General features: G+C 54.8%; 2 protein-coding genes and 1 long non-coding RNA gene across 4 annotated transcripts; 2 read left to right on the top strand and 1 right to left on the bottom strand.

The window, feature by feature from the left end:
• Positions 1-2,201: 2,201 nt before the first annotated feature.
• On the top strand, positions 2,202-9,705 carry LOC129198317 (E3 ubiquitin-protein ligase TRIM7-like). The gene is made up of 7 exons (XM_054807513.1): positions 2,202-2,845; positions 5,180-5,266; positions 5,355-5,582; positions 6,279-6,301; positions 6,809-6,924; positions 7,267-7,299; positions 8,016-9,705. The coding sequence occupies exons 1-7, from the start codon at positions 2,333-2,335 to the stop codon at positions 8,540-8,542; spliced, it is 1,527 nt and encodes a 508-aa protein (XP_054663488.1). The 5' UTR covers positions 2,202-2,332; the 3' UTR covers positions 8,543-9,705.
• Positions 9,706-10,535: 830 nt separating this feature from the next.
• On the bottom strand, positions 10,536-18,290 carry LOC129198306 (zinc finger protein 692-like). Of its 2 annotated transcripts, none has more exons than XM_054807490.1 (12): positions 18,222-18,290; positions 17,251-17,447; positions 17,132-17,163; positions 16,323-16,745; positions 15,912-15,960; positions 15,589-15,726; positions 15,338-15,466; positions 12,948-13,010; positions 12,619-12,697; positions 12,066-12,180; positions 11,703-11,802; positions 10,536-11,268 (listed from the first exon to the last, which is right to left on the bottom strand). In XM_054807490.1, the coding sequence occupies exons 2-12, from the start codon at positions 17,436-17,438 to the stop codon at positions 10,821-10,823; spliced, it is 1,764 nt and encodes a 587-aa protein (XP_054663465.1). In that variant the 5' UTR covers positions 17,439-17,447; positions 18,222-18,290; the 3' UTR covers positions 10,536-10,820. The 2 variants fall into 2 exon arrangements, with proteins under 2 accessions (XP_054663465.1, XP_054663464.1); XM_054807489.1 differs by having other exon boundaries at positions 18,125-18,280.
• Positions 13,391-15,906, top strand: LOC129198391 (uncharacterized). The gene is made up of 3 exons (XR_008574470.1): positions 13,391-13,517; positions 14,102-14,267; positions 15,768-15,906. It is a non-coding gene; the product is annotated as an uncharacterized LOC129198391 (long non-coding RNA).
• Positions 18,291-19,470: the final 1,180 nt, after the last annotated feature.

The raw sequence follows: 19,470 nt of genomic DNA, 5'->3' as shown, positions 1-19,470 counted from the left end.
GTGGGCTGAGGGGACTGGGCTGCCGATCTGCAGAAACCCTCACATTGTGGTGGCCATACCGATTCTTTACAGAGGGGAAAGGGTCTGGTTTTGGGGGTAAAAGGGGGTTTTTCTGTCAATGCATGTCAGGGATCTCAGGCCAGCAAGGAGCACAGCCCAAATGTGTTTAAGAGCCCCCTGAGTGGTCTGGGTTTCACAGATGCCTCAAAAATGTGTTGTGTACCCCCCAAGCCACAGCGGCCCTTTTGGGGGGCTTTGCCCCTGATGGGGCCCGTCGCCATGGCAACACCAGCTGGCTGCCCTCATCCAAGATGGCTCCCAGGGCTTCACACCCCCAGGAGCCATCTTGAGCAGGGCCCTCCCAGCGGCAAGGGGAAGGCCGCGGCCATCTTGCCCCACTTGCCCTGACTGCCTCACGCTGAGGAGGAGGCCGCAGCCATCTTCCCTCTTGCCCTGCCCGAAGGCGAGGCTGCCATTTTGGAAGAGGGCAGGCGCCGCCATTTTGGAAGCTGGCGCGGGCCGCCATTTTGGAAGCGGGCACCTCCCCTCTGAGGCGATCCCAACCCTCAGGCCCCGAATTAGCAGGTTTTCCCCCCCAGTTTCCACTCTCCCCAATCCACTAGTAATGTCTTCCGCAAATATTTCCTCCCCAAAGCAAATTTTACCAGAGACAGTGAGAAAATTTAAAGAAAAGCAGAGAAATTGTGGTGTATCCTCCATCTGCCTCATGCTTCTCCCGCAGCAAGAGGGACTCTCCTGGTAAGGATTGTAAATCTAGGGAAGGGCTATTGCATGGGTGCAGGGAGGGTTTGGGTTATTTTTCCCTGAATTTAGGTCTCTCAAGGTGACCCGTGACACTTGTTGTGACATGGCGGAGAGGTTACACAGCAGAGAGGCCAATGCTGTGAAAACCACCCCCAAAAAATCCTCTCTTCCCACCTTCGCATCAAAAACCTTCAGTTCAGTGACCACCACCCCCTGAAAATGCATTTCTGAAGGAACAAAAAAGGTCCACAGGGAGTTCTCCCAACCTTTTTTTTTTGCAGTATTTAATGCTTTACACTGGAAAACCCAGCTGCTGGATGACAGATGAGCAAGCCTGGGGCAAAAATGTGCCCATTTCCACAAAAAACACTAATTTTGAGGCAAAATGGGCTGCCTTGAGGGTCTGCTGCCACTCAGGGCAGCTCCAAACCTACATGGCATCTCTTTTTTTTTTTTTTTTTTTTAACCAAAAAAAAAGGTTTGAAAAGGCTAAAAAAGCAAAGCTAGGCAAACCACCCACTGGCCGATAGTGTTGTTAAGGCTTAATTATGATCGCAAAGCTGCGATTTAAATTAATTAAACATCATGGGGGGTTGTTGGGGTGGGTTTTGAGCACAATGCATCCCAACCCTGCTGCCTCACTGGCTTTGGGGTGAATTAACCTGATTTAGGGCACCCCAAAAAACATCCCTTTGCCCCATTCCAGTGGTGAAAAAAAACAGGAAAAATGGGAGGAAGTTTTATTGGGGCTGATAGAAGAATAATTAATAAAAATTAAAGTAGGAGATGGCCCATGTTCAGCTTAACAAAGACACTTTGTTGTCAAATCATTACACATTAAGATGATTGTTTTTAGCGATTATTAAGGTGTGATGTAATAGTATTAAGATGTGATGTAGTAGCATCTGTTTCGCAGGGACAGCCTGAGGAGATCTGAGTGAATTAACGTATATTTAAAGTTTATTTTTCAGCGATTATGGAGCTGCCCGTCATGGGGGGCCCCTCCTATAGGCACCAATGCATCCCCCAACATCCTCTAGGGACCCAGACATCTGGGTTCCCCCCCCCCCCCGCAACCTATCTGGATGCAGACCTCCCCCCAGCATCCTATAGGGACGGAGACGCGTTCTCCCCCCACCCCAACAACCTATAAGGACACGCCCCCCCAGCATCCTATAGGCACCTATACATCCACTCCCCCCCCCCCCCCCAGCATCCTATAAGGACCCAGACACCCGGGCTCCCTCAGCACATTATAGGGACACACACCCCTCCCAGCAGCCTATAGACACCGATGCCTACACACACACACCCCACACCACCCCCCCAACATCCTATAAAGACCCCGACATCCGGGTTCCCCCAACACCCTATAGGGACCGCCCCCCATTGCCCCTCATGCTATAGGCCCCGCCCACTCTTGACCGCGCAGGCGCAGTACGCCCCCCTGCGGGGAAAGACGCAGGCGTCCTCGCGCCTTGTCTCGCCCTGCGCATGCGCGGCCCCGCCCCTCCTGCCCAGCAGACGGACGGCGGAGCGGCGCGGAGCGGAGCCCAGCGCAGCCGGGATGGAGGCGCCGCCTGCTCCCCCCGCCGTACCGCCCGCTCCCTGCAGCGCGGCCCGCAGCCTGCAGGACGAATTGACATGCCCGGTGTGCTTGGAGTACTTCAACGACCCGGTGTTGGTGGCCGAGTGCGGTCATAACTTCTGCCGCGCCTGCGTGACCCAGTGCTGGGAGGACTCGGCGCGGCGGCTCTGCTGCCCGCAGTGCCGGGAGCCGGTGCCGCAACGGCTTTTCCGCCCCAACCGTTCTCTCGGTAACATCGTCCACATCGTCCGCCAGCTGGGGCTGCCGCCGGGCCCAGCTGAACCGCCGCCGGGGCCTCCCGCCCCCGCCCCGCCTCTCCCCGCTGCCGCTCCGCCCGGGCCGCCGGGGCCGCCGCGCTGCACCCACCACGGAGAACCGTTGCGGCTCTACTGCGTCCAGGATCGCCGCGCCGTGTGCGTCGTCTGCCACCTTTCCCGGGAGCACCGCACCCACACCGTGCTGCCCGCCGAGGAGGCGGCCCACGCCGCAGAGGTCAGTGGCGGGGGCGGCGGGGTACCAGGACCACGTGGCGGGCGCGGTAGGGGAGCCCCGGGGGCGGCAGGGGACTGGGCGTCACATACCGGTTGCGGTAAGGACCCCCCCCTCCCCGGGGCAGCAGTGCACTGGGGGCCCCCCCAGGATGTGGGGGTGCAGTGAGGACATTCTCCGGGGAGCCCTTCTCGGGTGCAGGAGGCCACCCCCAAGGATGGGGCATGCAATAACGATTCTCTCTGCGAAGGGAGAGTAGCAGGGACACCCTCACCCCGAATTGGGAGTGCAGTAAGGGCACCCCACGGGTGGGAGCGCACTGTGGAACCCCCTCCCCACGGGAGGCAATGCTCCTTGGGTGTATTGGGGACCCCCCCCCCTTTGTACCTACTGGTGACCCGCTGCCTGCGTAAGGTGCAATAGGGATCCCCCATTCATACATACCTGTGGTGTAGTGAGGATAGTGGAGGCCTTCAGGGTGTGGAGTGCAGAATGGGGCCCCACTGGGGACCTTTTTCCAAGCTGGGTGCTTCTCCATGCAGTGGGGCAGGATATGGGGTGCGATAGGGACTCATCTTCCCCAGACGGGAATCCCCTGTGTTGGGGGCTGACCCCATGCCATAGGGCAGGATGGGGGAATGTGCCCTGTGCGAAATAACACCAGGCTGGCATAGGAATCCCTGGGATTGCATTTGTGCGGGTGCGAGCTTGCAAAATACTGCTGGGCACCCCAAAATCCTCAGCTTTTACTTCCCTGGGGAAAAAATATTCTGGAGTGAGCATGGAGCCTGGCTCCTGGGCGTGGAGGGGCTTCTTTTTTTTAGCATCGAGCACAATCTGGGGCTAAAGTGAAGCAGGAATCCCCAGGAGTGACTTTCCCCCCAGAAAAAGCCAGCACAGGGTGATATAGCAACGTGACGCAGAGCAAATACGGAGCCCAGCCTCCAGTGGTGTTCAGTCTCTGCTGTGGTGATGAAGGGGAGACCCACATGTCATGATGCAGGAGGGCTCTCTGGTGGAAATAATTAGTAATTAAGAGGTGTGTGAGCACAGCAGCCTGATCCTGAGCAGCCAGGTCTTGTATCTCTGGCAAGGTGGAGGAAAACCAAGATGCCGGATGGGGAACGGATGTTTACTGCGCAGCGGCAGCCGGAGGAGGAGGAGGGTGGCACTAGCGCAGCCGGGGTGATCATAGTGGATCGGGGAAGGGATTTGCATGATCGTTAATCGCAGCACATTGATTCTTGCAGTTATTGGTGTCGAGGCAGGTGGCACCAAACACTTTTATACTGGATTTCATGCTGAATTTGCTGTGGGTGCCCGGCTGCACTGTCCTTGCCATCTTTGGTGGCTGTGGTTGCTCTTGGTGGGAAGCTGGAGCTCGAGCTGGCGTTGTTTCCCCCCCCGGATTTGAGTGTTTGTCCTTTTTTAGGACTGCGGGGCCTTTAGGCAGGTCTGACATTGAACGCTGCTCAGGCTGTTGCTCTCTTGGGGTTTTTTCCCCTCGTTAATCTGCTTTTACGCACTTTTAACAAGCGGTTGTTGCCCCTTAGGGGCTGCTTGCAACCTGTACCCCCTTTTTTTCTGCCCTTTGCTTTTATCTCTCACACTTGAATTTTGTGTTACCGTGAGACGTGTGGTAGCAAGCCCTGGTTTGCACAGCACAATCTCTGTAGCTTTGTGTTTTATTTATAAAAGATCTGTCGTTGCTTGCTCCCAAAAGCCCTGCTGCTTTTTGTTTGGTGTTGCTAGGAGCCTCTCCTGTCTTCCTTGGAGGTCAAATGACTTAAATGAGTGTGGTGGTTTCCAGTAATAAGTTGTTAATAAACTTAACGAGCAGCCTGGAAGTGGCCAGCCCCTCCATCTCAGTGGGATTCAGGCAGATGTCAGGGTGCCTTGGCTGGTCTCCCTGGGTGCTGGGACGGAAGGGATTTTCACGTGGGTGGGATTTGGTGGTTTGCGTTTGCAGCCGTGCTCTTAAAGGGAGCTAAAAATTGGCTCCAACTTATTTTTTTGGCCATGCTGCCCTTTCTTCTTTCTCCTGCACCTGACTCTGAACTGCTCAGGAGTTTTTGGGCTGGTTGGGGGAAGTTTTGGCTTTCTTGGCATGCCCAAAAGTAAGGGTTGAAGATAACGGGGCAGGGGAGGACATGGTGGGGTGATGGCCTCACCTCAGTTTGGGTTCACGGTGTTCTCCAGCTGCAGAAAATACATAGTTGATGAAATTTGGGCAGTTTTAGCAGCACTGCTGGAGGGAATCCCCCACCATCCCTTTGCTCTGTGCTCCTGATCCCAAGTAGTAAGGATTCCCAACAGATCTCCTCTTTCTCCTTCCAGGAGGTGCCACAGGAGCATTTGAGCTCCCTGAGGAAAGGGCGTGAAGAAGCCAAGGCTGAGAGGGAGAGGCAGAGCGAAGACTTGCTGGTGAGTACCTCGGGATGGGGGTTTCCCTGAACCCTCCCTGGCCCTGGGGACGTCGGTCTCACGTGGGTTTCCCCTCTGGATTTTGCAGAAGCAGACAGAAGTGGAGAGGCAGAAGATTGTGGCTGAGTGCAAGGAACTCCGGGGCTTCCTGGAGGAGAAGGAGCAGCTCCTGCTGTCCCGTCTGGAGGAGCTAGACAGAGACATCATCAAGAGGAGAGATGAGAGTGTCTCCCGGCTTTCCGAGGAGATTGCCCAGCTTGATAAGCTGCTGGGTGAGCAAGGAGGGGAGAACGGCCCAGGAAACCAGTCTGGGCAGGTGAGCCTGCTGGGATGTGTCCTCCCAGCCCAGAGGTTATGGTATAGCAGGGTGTAAAACCAGGGAAAGCTTGGGGTTGGGACCCCTGGGGACAAAAATCCATTTGCAGGGACCGCAGGGTGCTGACATGCCCCGCTGGGGAGCAGCTCAGGTCCATTAACCCCATGCTGGAGCTGGCCCATCTATGAATCGGGGGTTTTGACTTGCTGTAGGACTGCTGGGCTGTTTTTTTCAGGTGGGAACCCAAATTTTAGCACAGTTTTGGGGGGTAAAATTGGCCCTTGTGGTAGTGAAGCTGCTTGGGCCCCCTTTGATACTAAGAAATACCCAAACAAACCTACCAGACGTTTTTGGTTTTTGTCACTGCGAACCCTGAATTCTCATGGTTTTGGCAGTTTGATGGCAATCATGATTTTTTTTTAATTTCTTTTAAAAGAAGCAGCATGGGTTTTTTTTCTCCACTCAGGCTAAAAAAGAAAAAGGGGAAATAAAACCCCATAATTCTAAACTAATTCTACCATCTCTGTGAGTCCAATTGCACTCTGCTTTGGAAACAGCTGCTGAGAGCTGATCCCCTCAGCAGAGCAGCTGTGGGGCCAGTTTTGGGGAGGGTTTTAGAGGCTGCGGGATAGAAGAGACACTTGTACTGATCAGTTTCTTGGTGGTTTTTTTTTTTTTTCCCCACTCTCTGTCCAGGGTGTTGCCCCGGCTGGAAGCAGGTGAGTGAACTGGAGCCCTTGCTGGGTTAACTGGGAGGCTCAGCTGGGTAGCTCAAGGGCAAATGCTCTGTCCACCTTCTTCCTTGCCCACTTTGTGGTTCTCGCCCACGCCTGGGTGTTACCTGTGCTGCCAAACCAAACCTCTGCGAAGGGGATTTGTGACAGGTGGGTTGTGGGAGGGTTTGAGAGTCCTTCCAGAGGAAACCACAGAGTATTTGGTTGGGGAGGGACCGAATCCAACCCATCAGGACTGGTATTAAACACTGGATCGGGCTGCTCGGGGCTGAGCCCCAGCCAGGGCGTGGAGATCGATCCCCCCACATGTCTGTGTGCCCCAGACTGGACCCAGTCCTCAGGTGTGGCCTCACAAGCACTGACAGAGGGACAATAACCCAACACCAACCCTCTTCAGTCCCAGAGCAGGTTTCTTTCCTGCCTCTAGTTTGGAGATTTTATTTTATTTATTTTTTTCCAGAGGGGAACTTAATATTTGTTTCTTCTCCCCAGCTTTGAGAGCTGGATGTTTTGCAAGCCAGAGGCTGGCTTCACGGAGCTGGAAAAGAAACTCAAGAGCTTTTCCCAGAAGAGCGCGGTGCTGAAAGAGGTTTTGCTGGAGTTCAAGGGTGAGTGCTGAAAAAGGTTTTCTTCAGAAGTTGGTGCCTCCTAACCCCCTACGTTTAATTCAATTTAAAAGATGACTTGGTTTGAGCCATGCTCTTGTTTTTTTATCTCGGGCTTGTTTGGAGAACTCTTATTCTTTGAGCATCTGCTCCTCAAAACCAAAAAGCCCTGTTTGCTTGAAAAGCAGCACTTTTCCCTTGGATTTCTGCATGGAAGTTTGATGTGGTGGTCGTTCCCAAGCAGCAGCATTTGGTGGCTTGCCGTAAAGCAGGGAGCCAGGTCCTGTGTGCGTAGGTGATCCCCGTGCATGAAGGGATCTAAATTTCTTTCTTTTCTTCCCTCAGAGAACCTCCGGTTCGAGCTGGAGAATGACACAGGTGAGCACGGTTTGGGTTTGGGACTCTGACCTTCATTTTTGCAAGGTTTAATTTGGGAGTTTCAGCTTCCCCAGGGGTGTCTCAGCAGTAAGACCTTCAAGCTAGACTTAGAGGTCAGGAGAGGAGAAAATTATTGCTGGTGCTGCCAAGAGAGCTGGGGGGGGGTGGGAAAGGGATCCAGCTGCTGGGAGAGTCCATGAAAGACGCAGTCCTGAATTTTTTTAGGAAACTGGGGGGTTAAGAGGACTCTGCAGAAGCTGATCTGCTCTACCCGGAGACCTTTGGCCCCGCTGGTGGGTGTTGAGTTAGCTCAGAGGTGGATTTTGCAACCTTTGCCTTTGGTTCAGGGATGTGGGTGGGCTCTGTCTCCTTGGCTGGGCGCAGGATACGGCCTGTCTTTAACAGTCTCTGATGTTCCCCTCTCACAGTCGTCCTCAGGCTGTGCAGCCCTAGTTCCTGACAGTCCCCTGAGGAAAAGAACAGCCCTTAAACGCAAAGATATTTGTGCCAGCACTTGGCAGTGACTTAAAAGTTATTTCTGCCCAGAAATTTCTATTCCAGAGCAAGGAGGTGTCTCGGATGGGGCAGGCTGGTGGGTTTGTAGCAGAGATCTGGCTGTCTCTCCGCTTTAATTACAAAGCGGAGCCTGATCTTTGTTCCTCTGTGACTCTTGGCGCTTTGGGTGCTTAAAAAGCTTTTCTTTTCCCCCTTCCCAGGTGATCTGTCTCTGGACCCGGACACTGCCAACCCCTACCTGGTGCTGTCGGAGGATAAGAGGAGCGTACGGCTCAGGAGTGCTCCCCAAGAGCTGCCGGCAAACCCCAAAAGATTCGATTATTCCTTCTGCGTGCTGGCAGCGGAGGGTTTTGTAGCTGGGAGGCATTACTGGGAGGTGGAGGTGGGAGATGGAGAGAGCTGGGTCTTGGGGGCGGCCCGCGAGTCTGTGCGGAGGAAGGAGAAAATCGACTTTGCTCCGGAGGAAGGGATCTGGGCGGTGGGGTTGAACTGGAAGGGAAAGAATTGGGATCAGTATCAGGCTTTCACCTCCCCGGAGACGCCCCTGTCCCTGTGCGAGAGGCCCAGGAAGATTGGGGTGTACCTGGACTACGAAGGTGGGTGGGTGGCGTTTTACAACGCTGATAACATGGCTCCCATCTTCACCTTCACGGCCGCTTTCACTGAAAAGATCTTTCCTTTCTTCTGGCTCTTCTACGTGGGCTCCTCACTCTCCCTTTGCAATTGATCCGTCCAGTTTCTTTATCCCTCCCTAAGGTGACCTGCAAGTAGTGCCCCATCCTGTCCCCTTTTTTCCCCCCTTGCTTTCAGACAAAGGACCCCAAAACTCATGATTGTCCCTTGTTCAGCTTTGGGGTTAACTTTTTCTTGTTGCATTCAAAAGGTTTTTTGGGTCTCTTTTTACCCTGAAAACCTTCCTCTGGGGCATCAACTGTTGAGGGCAGTTGCTTAAATAGCCTCTCTGTGGGGTTATTCCCCCCCTGCTGTATAAGCAACCCCATATATTTTTGTTTTTGAAGTTGGCTGCCCCATGTAAACAGGGATGTAACCAGGGAGAAAAGCTACTTTAGGGGATTATCGTATCCTGCACCCATCCGTAGCCAAAGCAGTCTGCTTTTGTGCACCCCGGGAAGCTCTCGGCTAGAAAACCTGCGTGAGGAGGAGAGGTACTGAACCCAACCCCTGATTTCTGACGCTGTTCCTCTGCAGGTCACCTTTTAGCTTTCCCCCCCTCATCCCATCCTCGCTTTCCTTTCCTCGGGAAAGGGCCAAGCCCGTCTTTTGCTGCTGCTAGAGAGCAAAAGCCCCGTGATTTCCCCCCCCACCCCGTGTTAATGCTGAGCATCCGTGGGGCCAGAGCAGAGCCGAATGCTGGGAGCCGCAGCCCCAGGGAGCGAGGCAGGGGAAATAAAGGGGAGACAGAGGTTTTTTGCCTCGACCCAAAAACTGTAGGGAGAACCGCGGAGGTGCTGCAAACCTGGGGTGTCTCGGGTGTGCTTGGCATCACAGGGTTTTTTGGGGTTGGCTTTGTGGGTGTGGGTAGGTCCTGGGGGAAACCCAGGCGTGTCGTGGGGAAGGAGGGGGGAAGCCTTGTTTTAGGTGTGATCTCGCGCGTGCTTATAAACCCCTGCCTGCCCTCGTGTGATCCCGCGATGCTGTTATGTCTCTTTGCCCTGTCACTGTTTAGTGGGGAAATAAAAGTTGCTGTGCAAAAAAGACAAAAAACCCTAAAAAAAAACCAACCCCAACAATCTGATGTTTGTTTCTTCTGTGCCAGCTGCTCTCGGGACAGGCTTGGTCCTGCAGCGATGCTACTGCCAAGAAATGCCCCAAGCCTTGAGCCCCACAGAATCACCCTGACTTGGAGCCTTGGACTACCTGCAATTTTAAATTAAATCTTAAAATGTAAATTGGCTTCTTTTAAATACCAAAAAAGGCCCATTCTTTTGGTGGTTAAAGACTGTCCCCACCTTTTCCTTGCATGTATATAGATACATTTTAATTCTTAAGTCAGAAAGCATTGAGGCAATGGCTCTGTTTTCTTTGAGAGCTGCTAGAAAAGGGAAAGGAATGAAACGTACAACCTTTAAAATAAACCCTTGGAGAGGCAGAAAATGGGGAGAGGGACCCTGGTTTTGGGGGGGAATCCTTGTTGCTCCCCATGGCCCATCATCTGGCACTATCAAGCTCTTTTTTTAGGGGTGAAGAATTACTTTTTGGGGTGAGCGGAAGTCCCTCAGTGAGGGGATGTCACCCTTCCACAGGCAAGCACCAACCATGGGTGCTTGGGGAAGGAGCAAGTCGAGAGGTGCTGCTGCCCTGTGTTGGGAGGAAATTGGGGTGCCTGTTTTCCCCCCCAACCCAGGAAATTTCCCCAAATTTCTGCTCTGAGAAATAAAACGGCACCAGGAAAGCAGATGCTCCTGAGATGGGGTATCACAGAGCATCTCTTCTCCATCACCAACCCATCATCGATCCCTGCTCTGGGAGTTCTCACCAAGGCTTCTCAGCCCCAATTTTGGGTCAGTTCCTTCATAACTGGTTTCTCTAAGCTGACAGTGCGGTTTAGATAGGGGGCAGTGCCGTGCTAAATGCGGAAAACCTTTGGACTGGGCATCGAGGCAGGTTGCGCATGTGGAAATCTCACTTTTCTGCTTCTGTTTTTCATAGAACCTCAGTGCCGTGGTGCAGAGGTGGCTGGCACAAGCGGGGAAAACTCGTTTTTACACAAAATTTAAGTCTTTATTCAGGATCCTGCCCAGGACTTCAGCAACCTTACACTCTCTCCTTGCAGCTGGAGCCAGGCAAGAGGTTCTCTGCCTGCAGCAACGCTGCTGCCAGCTCGAGGGAAGCCCAGGTTTTGGTGGAGAAGCTGGGATTTCCTCTGGGAAGTGCCAGTCCTTGCCTGGAAGCTGGGATTTTTGGCACCTTGGCATGCTGCAGCAACATTTCACCTTGCTCCATCCTGCTCTCTGGTCCCTCCTTTAGCCAAGAACCAGAGGATGCTACGAACCGATACCGTCCATCACCTGGCCTCGGGGTGCACCTGGCTCCTTTCCAATACCCCCCCGATAATCAGCCGAGGCTGCAATGGCAGATGGGGTCTTCTCCAGTTCACCACTGCTCCCCAGGGTGTCCCCAAGCCCCGGCATCTCCAGGGGTTCCACGGCCAATGCCGCAGGTGCCTCCGGGTGCTCTAGCCCTGCCTGCATCCCTGCACTGAAGCTCAGCGGTGGAGATGGCACTGTCTGCCGTTGGCTCCCCTCGGTTTGGGGCGGAGCGCCAGGCGCTTCGGGGTGACTTTTGCTTTTGTGGGCAGTGACGTTGTCTTTCTTCTCAAACTTCTTGCCGCAGATGTCGCAGGAGAACTGGTAGAAGGAGTCGGCGTCATGTTTCTTCATGTGCCAGTTCAGAGAGGCTTTCTGGCGGCAGGTGAAGCCGCAGATCTCGCACCTGGGAGAAAAAGAGAATGGAATGCAATGTAAAAAAAGGTATTACAAGGGATTAAGCACGAGGGAGAGAGAACCAGCCCCGCCTCATCTTGATACTGCAGTTTTACGGGGGTTTAGCAAAGCTGCGTTAGCTCTGTGTGGCTTCAGCACACCCTCCAGGCAAGGAACTGCGTTGCTCTCATTAAATCCCAGCTTATTAAGCTTCTCCAAGTCAAACCCACGCCCTGAAGCTGATCCTGAAGCTGCTGGATAAGAGCGCAATCAGAAACCTTTAGGCAAAGCAAAAATAACAGCCAGCCGTCTGGCTAAACACGGCGAGGGACTTGGCTCTCCCACCCATGCACCGAGAAGGTAAATTTGGGTTGAAACGCGATGGGGAGAAACCCTGATGCGGAGCAGAGAGTCGAGGGTTGCGTTAGTGGGACTGGTACTTACTGCAGGGGTTTCTCTCCTGTGTGGATGCGCCTGTGGATGATCAAATTGCTGCTGGTACGAAAGGAACGGGCGCAGAACTCGCAGATGTAGTCCCGCTTGTCTGCAGGGCGGAAGAAAAAAGAATTAGGGGGTGATCCAGCAGTTGGGGAGCTTTCAGGATTGCGTTTTAGGAGGCGGGATGCTTTCCCAGCACAGAAACGGAGATGATAAATGAGCTCTCGGGAGCAGAAAGCAAACGGCTGTGGCAACATTTGTCAGGGATGCGAATGTGAATGGTGAGGATGTGGGTGTGGGCAGCTGTAGCCCAGGAGCAGAGGTATAGGGAGGTATATATCCATATAGGGAGTACATGCCCTGACTCACCACTGTGCAGTTTCTCATGCTCCTTGAGGTGCTTCTTGAAGTTGAAGGACTTGCCGCAGCTGGGCTCCGAGCAGGTGAAGGTCTTCTGGTGGACGTGCTGGTACTTCTTGTGGTGCTGCCATTTTGGGGAGAAAAAAGGGGGAGTAAGAAGAGAGGAGGTTGGCAGTGAGAAGCTGCACTTGGAGGAAGCCCAAGGGCACCTTCCAGCGACAGCCTCCCCTGTTTTGCTCCCTGAAGAGCATGGTGGAGCTTCAAGGGACCTCAGGCAGGCCAAGCTGTTGCTGAACGTGCGGGGCCAACAAGTCCCGTATCAATTATCCAGCTTCAGAAAGCCATGGGAAATTCGGGCTGCCCGATTCCAGCTCTAGGACAACACCCAAGATATCCAAAATGGAGCTTGGACAGGCAAACCCTGACCCATTTGGTGGGTCACCAAAGCTTCTGATGGCCCCAGAAGAGCCTGGGAGTGGGACGGGTGCTCGTGCCCAGCTCGGCTGCACCTCCCGGGGTGTGAGAGGTGGATTTCAGCGCAACGGTTGCCCCCAGCTCTCACGTTCAGGTACTGGCGGTTGGAGAAGATCTTGCCGCAGCCTTCAAAGTCGCACAGGAGGATCTCGCGCTTCGCCGCCTTCCTGCGGGAGAGAAGGTAGAAAACCATCTTTGAGGATGAGCGGGGAGGAGACCCGAAAAAGCTGTGGCTTTTGGATTTGGCACCCCGCTAGGTCCTCCTCACCCATCAAAAGCTTAATTTAAGCAAATAAAGCCTTGCAGGAGGAAGCCTTGCTTGCCAAGGGTGTCCCACCACGCAAGGGCTGAGCTGCACCTTCTCGTCGGGCTGGGAAATGACGCAGCAGCTTCCCCTTCCCCGCCGGCCCTGGGTACCTGATTCTTTTCGGGCCGATCTGGGCCACGTCCTCGTCACACGGCCGCGCTCGCCTCTTGCAGCTGCAACAGGAAAGAAGGGTCTTGAGTGAGGGTTTTGTCTTTGTCCCCAAGCACAGAGCTGAGAAGCTGTGGTCCTCCAGCCTCGCAGCTGATGGGTTTCCAAGCAAATCCTCCATTAAAACCATCCTCTTAATTTCTTCCCTTTTGGGAATTCAGTATTTCTCCCCATCGGAGCAGGAAATGTCGTTAACAAATGCACCTTTTAGACATTATAAATAGGAATATATTCTTTATTACTCATTACAAAAAGGCTTTCACACGGTTTTGGATACATCCCAGGACATTTAAGATTGTCGTCAACCTCACGCCAGCCTCATTTGATCTATAATTTATCCGCAGCTCCGTGGAAACAGCAGCTATTTCTGGCTGACATCCTGAAATTAAAGAAAGATACGTTAAAAAAAACAAAAAAAACCCCAGGCGTACTTTTGTGAGGAGGAGAAAGAAAGAGATCGTTAATAGACGATGATGCCAGACTGCATCCTCAGCACCGAATAAAAATAGGAGGTGGGCGTCTTCATCCACTATCTTTTAAAAATGTTTTATTAGCTCACGATGGCATTACCTTTGGGCAGCAAGAAGAGGATGAACACACCGAAGTCTGGACACTCTTGCTCATAAAAGTCTCTTAACTCTGTTCTTCCAGTTGCTGTGACAAAGGAGGGGGGAAAAAAATTAATCCAATGCTTGTAAATAGGAGTTCTGTAACCAAGCTGAGCCTTAAAAAGGGCAGCACTAACTTAAAGTTTAGGCCGGGCTTTGGAGAGGGGGTTAAAAGCTCCAAGACTGCACCGGTTGCCCAGGAAAGTCAACGGCTGCTTCCACCTCCAGGTGCATCTTTAGGCACCGATGTACTTTTGGAGGTCTGAACACCAGGGTTTGGAATGGAAAGCATGCAGAACCCAAAAAATCCCTCTTCTAATTCATTTTTTGGCCTTAACGAGGATTACCCAGACCTGACCTAACCCAAACCCTTCCACCCTCCAATTGAATTTTAGGGCCTGGTGTCCCCCCGGTGCTATGCAACCAGCGGTGGGCAGGGAGAAGAGAAAAGCAAATGCCAGATTTACCGTCACATTTTCCTTTGCCAGGACTGGACTTCCAGGAGGGTGTTCACTCTTCCAGCAAGCTGCGAGGCGGTTTCAGAGCTGCAAGAAAACAGGAAGGGTATTTAGCACCAAAAAGAAGTGGCGATGCCACGTCGAAGTGAAAAAGCAATCAATAAGAGCCTTAACGGAGCAGCACGATACTTACACGGTGAGTTTTGGGGCGTGTGTTTTGCTGCTGGTCCCATTTTTCGTAGGATGTACGAAGGCAAGATGTGTTACAAGGCGGTGTTAGGTGGTCGCTCCGGCTAACTCCAACGAAAAAGGGGGGGTTTAACGCCCTCGTTGTATTAAAAGTGTAAGAAAATCCAGCAAGGTGACATCTCCTCGTGTGTCAGAGCCAAGAGGCAACACACAGACCATCTTGTTTCAGCATCGAGACCAACTGGTATTTAATACTCTTGCATAAAGACCCAGTGAATAATCGAGTGATGATTTGAGCTTATTTAGAACAGAAAAGTGAATTTTCAGCCCACGCAGCTGGGTAGGAGAGATTAAAACCCAACCCTCAGCCCCGAACAGGCAGAGGTGAAGAGCACTTGCAAATTAAATAATCGTGGTCATTCTCAAGCTGTCCCTTGACCAACGCTTGAGGTTGGCAGCGCTGCCATCACTACTCACCTCTCCCCATGGGCTTGAGCTGCTGGGCAATATAGCTGGGCCATATAGAGCCGCTCTGGGTGCTGGAGGAATCCCCGTATCTATAGGTGGGGACAGGAGTCTCTGTGCTTACACAGGGGTGGAACGTATGGATTTTTTTTTCCGGCTGCTGCAAACCTCCAGGCTGCTTGGAGGCTTCAACGCCCACCACAGTGGTGGTTTAAGAGGTCTTCGAGCCCTGCCCAAGCAGCATGTCCTTGCTCCCTGGCCACACAGCAGATGAAATGATGACTCGAGGCCCCTCGTAGCAAGATCCATGTGCCAGACCAACACCCAACGAGGCCTGGCAACACAGCTCTGCCCTGCAGACGGCAGCACCGTGAGGAAGAGGATTAAACCCTCCTGGGGACATGTGGCTCCTGTCCTGCCCAGAGCTCAGGGCTTGAACATCATTTGCTGTTGGGTTGGATGGTTTCCATCTGGTTTCTCAGCACGGAAAGCAGCAGCAGCAGCATCTCCAACATGCCCCAAAACGCTTGTTCAGTGGCCATGGAGAGATGGATGCCCCAAAACAGACACCCCAATGCCCTTCACCACACTGACACGGCCGTCGTGACTCACCTGACTCGTCCACTCTTCTCCTCCAAAGGGCTGGAGCCGGTCAGGATCGGCTCATTTGGGGGCTGCTCCTCCTTTACGGTTTTCTTACGGGTTTTGGTCTGGCTTTGTCGTCGCTGTGGCTCAGAGTCACTGGGAGAAAAGACAGACATGGGATGGGCAAGACAGTTTAGATGGTGGGACGTGGCAGGACATCGGTTGGATGCGGGTTTCAGTCCACAGGCTCCTTCCCAGCAGCTCTAAGCGCTCCTCACCTGTCCAGAGATGGGTGGTAGTTCTCATCACGTAGGTCATCGGTGTAGGCAAGGTCATCATCCTCGGCAAAGTCGTCTTCCTCCTCTTCTTCTTGGGGCTCAGCCCCCTGCTCCGCTTTCTCCTCTGGGACAAGTGCGCTGCAGGAATGCAACGATCAAAGTCAACTCTGCCACAACAGGTTTTAACCATGGAAGGTCTTTGTTAGAACATGGGCCGCCTGTTGGAGAACTCAAGGGATGAGATGGATGGGTCCAACCTTGACCTTCAGCTCCGGAGAGCCCAGTTATACACTGGGGGAAGACTCACACACACCGCCACTCACCTCCCGTGATCTTTTGCCGTGGTCCCTGTCTCCGTTGGCACTTGGGGAGCTGCAAGGAGATGACAGGAGTTGCAGTAAGTTGAAATGGGGTTGGTTGAGCCGGGATGTTGGGAGAGGAGGAGGATGGGGAGTAGATTTGACAGCAGGGTTGGGAAGCCTGCAGGCATTGGAAAGGACCTGCATGGTGCCATCCCGCTGACCAGAAGAAATGAGGACCAAGTTTTGAGATTTGTTTTACGTGATGGTGCTGCCATCTCAGGAGCAAGAAGGAGGTAACAGGGTTGGGAGAACGTCTGATCCCAGTGGGAAGGTGGTCAATGTGCCCCTGGGACTGGGAGAAGGGCTGAAGACAGGGAATCAAGAGGACCAATGGGGAAATAATGATGGAGAAGGGGACACAGAGCAGCTCACCTGTATTGCCATCATTGCCATCATCACTACCAGCTCCCAGTTCTTCCCTCTGGTCCCCATCACTGACGGGTGACCGCGCTGCTCTCTCCAGTTCAGCATTGTCCTTCCCGGAGCCGGACTCAGCGGTCAGCCCCACTTGCCGGAGCGAGCGCCGTCGGCCCGTGCCTGGTGGGGAGCTGCACCCTGAATCCCCCCGTTGTTCCTCTCCGTGGTGGCTGGTTGCGGGGGTATGGTCTCCCACTGCCGCGGGGACACCCCAGGAGAAGCTGTGCCCCGCCACACACTCCCACACCAGCTGGGAGGTGCCACCTGGGGCTGGGGGCTTCACATCGGGGATGAAACCACACTCTTGGCCGTGACCGTGGGACAGGACAACCAGGCGCTGCAGGGCATCAGCGTGGAGAAGGTTGGGCTCCGGCTCACCTGCGGAAGGCACCAAAAAAATGGACAAGTAAGTGAAAAACAGCTCCAAACTCTGGCTTTTCAGTTGTTCTCCATCGTGTAAAACTAGCATGGGGCAGGCTGGGCCATCTGCAAGAGTCTCCCTCCACCTCCTCCAGCATCTCATGCAGGTTCTGATATTTCCATCACATTAACAGCTTCCCTTTTTTAGCAGCCCCCAAAATCTCCAATACCCCCCCCCCCAGAATAAAGCTGGGGATGCCAACAACGCCAATGCGGCCCAACGCGGGGAACAAACTGCCTCCTGCTCGGGCTCAATGCAACAGGAATTTTCTCTCTTCACCATAAACCTCTTCTGGACCCAAAATAATCGATGCCGATGCGGATTTGGAGTGGGAGGCGCCTACCTGGGCTCCAGACGCAGCCGTGGGAGCTGTACCTGTGGTGGGAAGACAGAGTGAGTGAGTTTAACCTTTCTTTTCCCCATCCCAAGGGTTTTTAAGGGGTTTGCATCCCTCTCCCAGACCTGTCGAGGAGGAACTGGGCCAACTGGGAGTGCAGGGCGAAGCCGAGCTGCTCCTTGAGGCGACACCAGCGCTCCAGGTGCCCCCCGATGCGGATGCGGCACTTGCTGCGGCGGGCGTCCAGCTCCCGTCGCTTCTGTCGGCGGATGCAGTCGGGGACGCGCTGCCGGCCCGGGCGGCCCGGCTCCATAGGGGGGGTCTGGGGGGGAGATGGGGACACACAGGGGGGTGGTCAGGGGACATGGGGGGGCCTGGCTCGGGGGGGGGGCCTGCCATACTGCTGCCCCCTCTAGTCCCCGCCCCCTCTAGTCCCCGCCCCCTCTAGTCCCCGCCCCCTCTAGTCCCCGCCCCCTCTAGTCCCCGCCCCCTCTAGTCCCCGCCCCCTCTAGTCCCCGCCCCCTCTAGTCCCCGCCCCCTCTAGTCCCCGCCCCCTCTAGTCCCCGCCCCCTCTAGTCCCCGCCCCCTCTAGTCCCCGCCCCCTCTAGTCCCCGCCCCCTCTAGTCCCCGCCCCCTGCCTTGGCTCCACCCCTCCGAACCCCCTACGGTGCACCTCACCTGCCTCTTGGCCCCGCCCACACGTCAAAGCCACGCCCCCACCCTTTCGTCTGGCTCCTCCCGCTCGTCCGCAAGCCCCGCCCCTCCCCCGCAAACCCCGCCCTCTCTGCCCCTAGCCCCGCCTCCCGCCTTCCCGCCATTTCTCCCCCGCGGCCCCCCCAGTCCCCCCCCCCCTTCCCCTCCGCACCGCGGTCCCGTTCCCGCCGCCGGGCCTTAAAGCGGGCCCCGTGGCGGCGAAGGGTAAACCGACGGGAGAAGAAGGGCCGAGGCTCCGGCCCGCTACCGCCATCCCTGCCGCAGCCATCCCACCCGCCAGCGAACCTCCTCTGCTGGGTCGCGCTCCATCTCAACCGGAGGTGGCCCCACCCCGGGACCGTGCCCCCTTTAAGATCCACAGGACGCCCCCCCCATCGCTCACGCTGCTCAGGGACCAGGACAAGATGGCGGAGGCCCTGCCTCCAGCTCCCCGCCGCGGCGCATGCGCGCTGCCCCACTCCTAGCCTTCCATGGTGAGCCGGGAAACTGAGTCCCTCGCGTGGGGGCTGATGGGAGTTGTAGTCCTGGGCCGCGCGGGACGCGGTGCATCACGGGAAACACAGCCATGGGCCCACGGGGGACAACGACGGCGGCGGGACGAGGCCTCCCGGGGCCCCCCCCAGCACCCCAAGGTGAAGCCCCCCCGGCACCCCCCAGGCCCTCTGCCCAGTGCCAGGCCCCGCACTCCTGGGGGAGCCATGTTGGGGCTAGGAGCGCACACCCCACATCGCTCAGGCCCCACTGCTGAGGCAGGGAGGGATAGTCCCAATTTTGGCCTTTTTTCCAGTTGAAATATTTCTCCTTACAGGCACTTGATGCCATTTTACAGCCCCACCGAGGGTGCTTTTCATCTCCTCGGGTGGGATTTGTTCCAGTTGCTGTCACACAGGAGGAGGCAGAGCCCCCCGTAACCTGCGCCTCTGCTCGGCTGAAATCTCGTCATGAACGGCCTCGACAAAGCTGCTTGGGGGATCTTGGAGTCGTAGAAATTGTCTTTCACCCCATGACGATTCTTTTTTCTCCTCTAAGCATCCCTTCACGATGATTGTTTGCGTGGAATAGAGGATTTTGACGCTTTTGACAGGTATCTTCACTGCTGGTCGTTTCTCCCCATGGCTTGTCCTAACCCCAAATACCTCCAGCCCCCCCCCCCCCCGCAGCTCCCTCATTCTATACAAAACAGGCGGGGACAGGAAATCAAAGCAGCGATGACCCCTCAGGCTTGTGCCATTGAGGTGCAAACGGTCCAGCGCGGAGTGAGCTTCCTGCCAGGACCACAGCGAAATAACCCCAAAGGTGCTGGGGGAAGCAGCCCTGATGCCAAGGTGAGGGGCACAGGGGGCCTCGGGGCAGGGAGACAGTAGGTTTTCTCTCTAGGGGAAGGAAAACTGGGGTACGCTGCTGCTCCCCCATGGGGGAAAAGGAGCCATGGCACAAGCTCCTGCAAGAGAAATTGAGAAAAATAAAAACCTCTTTTTTCACTCACCAAAAAAAAAAAAGTGGAGACAAAAATATGTCAATTGTGGTGGAGCTGGTTAACCAGTTTTCACTCCAATGAGCTGGCAATTGCACAAGCTGTGCATGTGGTGAGACACAGGCACATCAGGGACCCCTGGGTCTCTGCTTCTCCT

This window comes from Grus americana, chromosome 32 (genome assembly GCF_028858705.1).
Source record: "Grus americana isolate bGruAme1 chromosome 32, bGruAme1.mat, whole genome shotgun sequence".
NCBI lineage: Eukaryota > Metazoa > Chordata > Aves > Gruiformes > Gruidae > Grus > Grus americana.
This window is presented reverse-complemented; position numbering and strand designations above follow the sequence as displayed.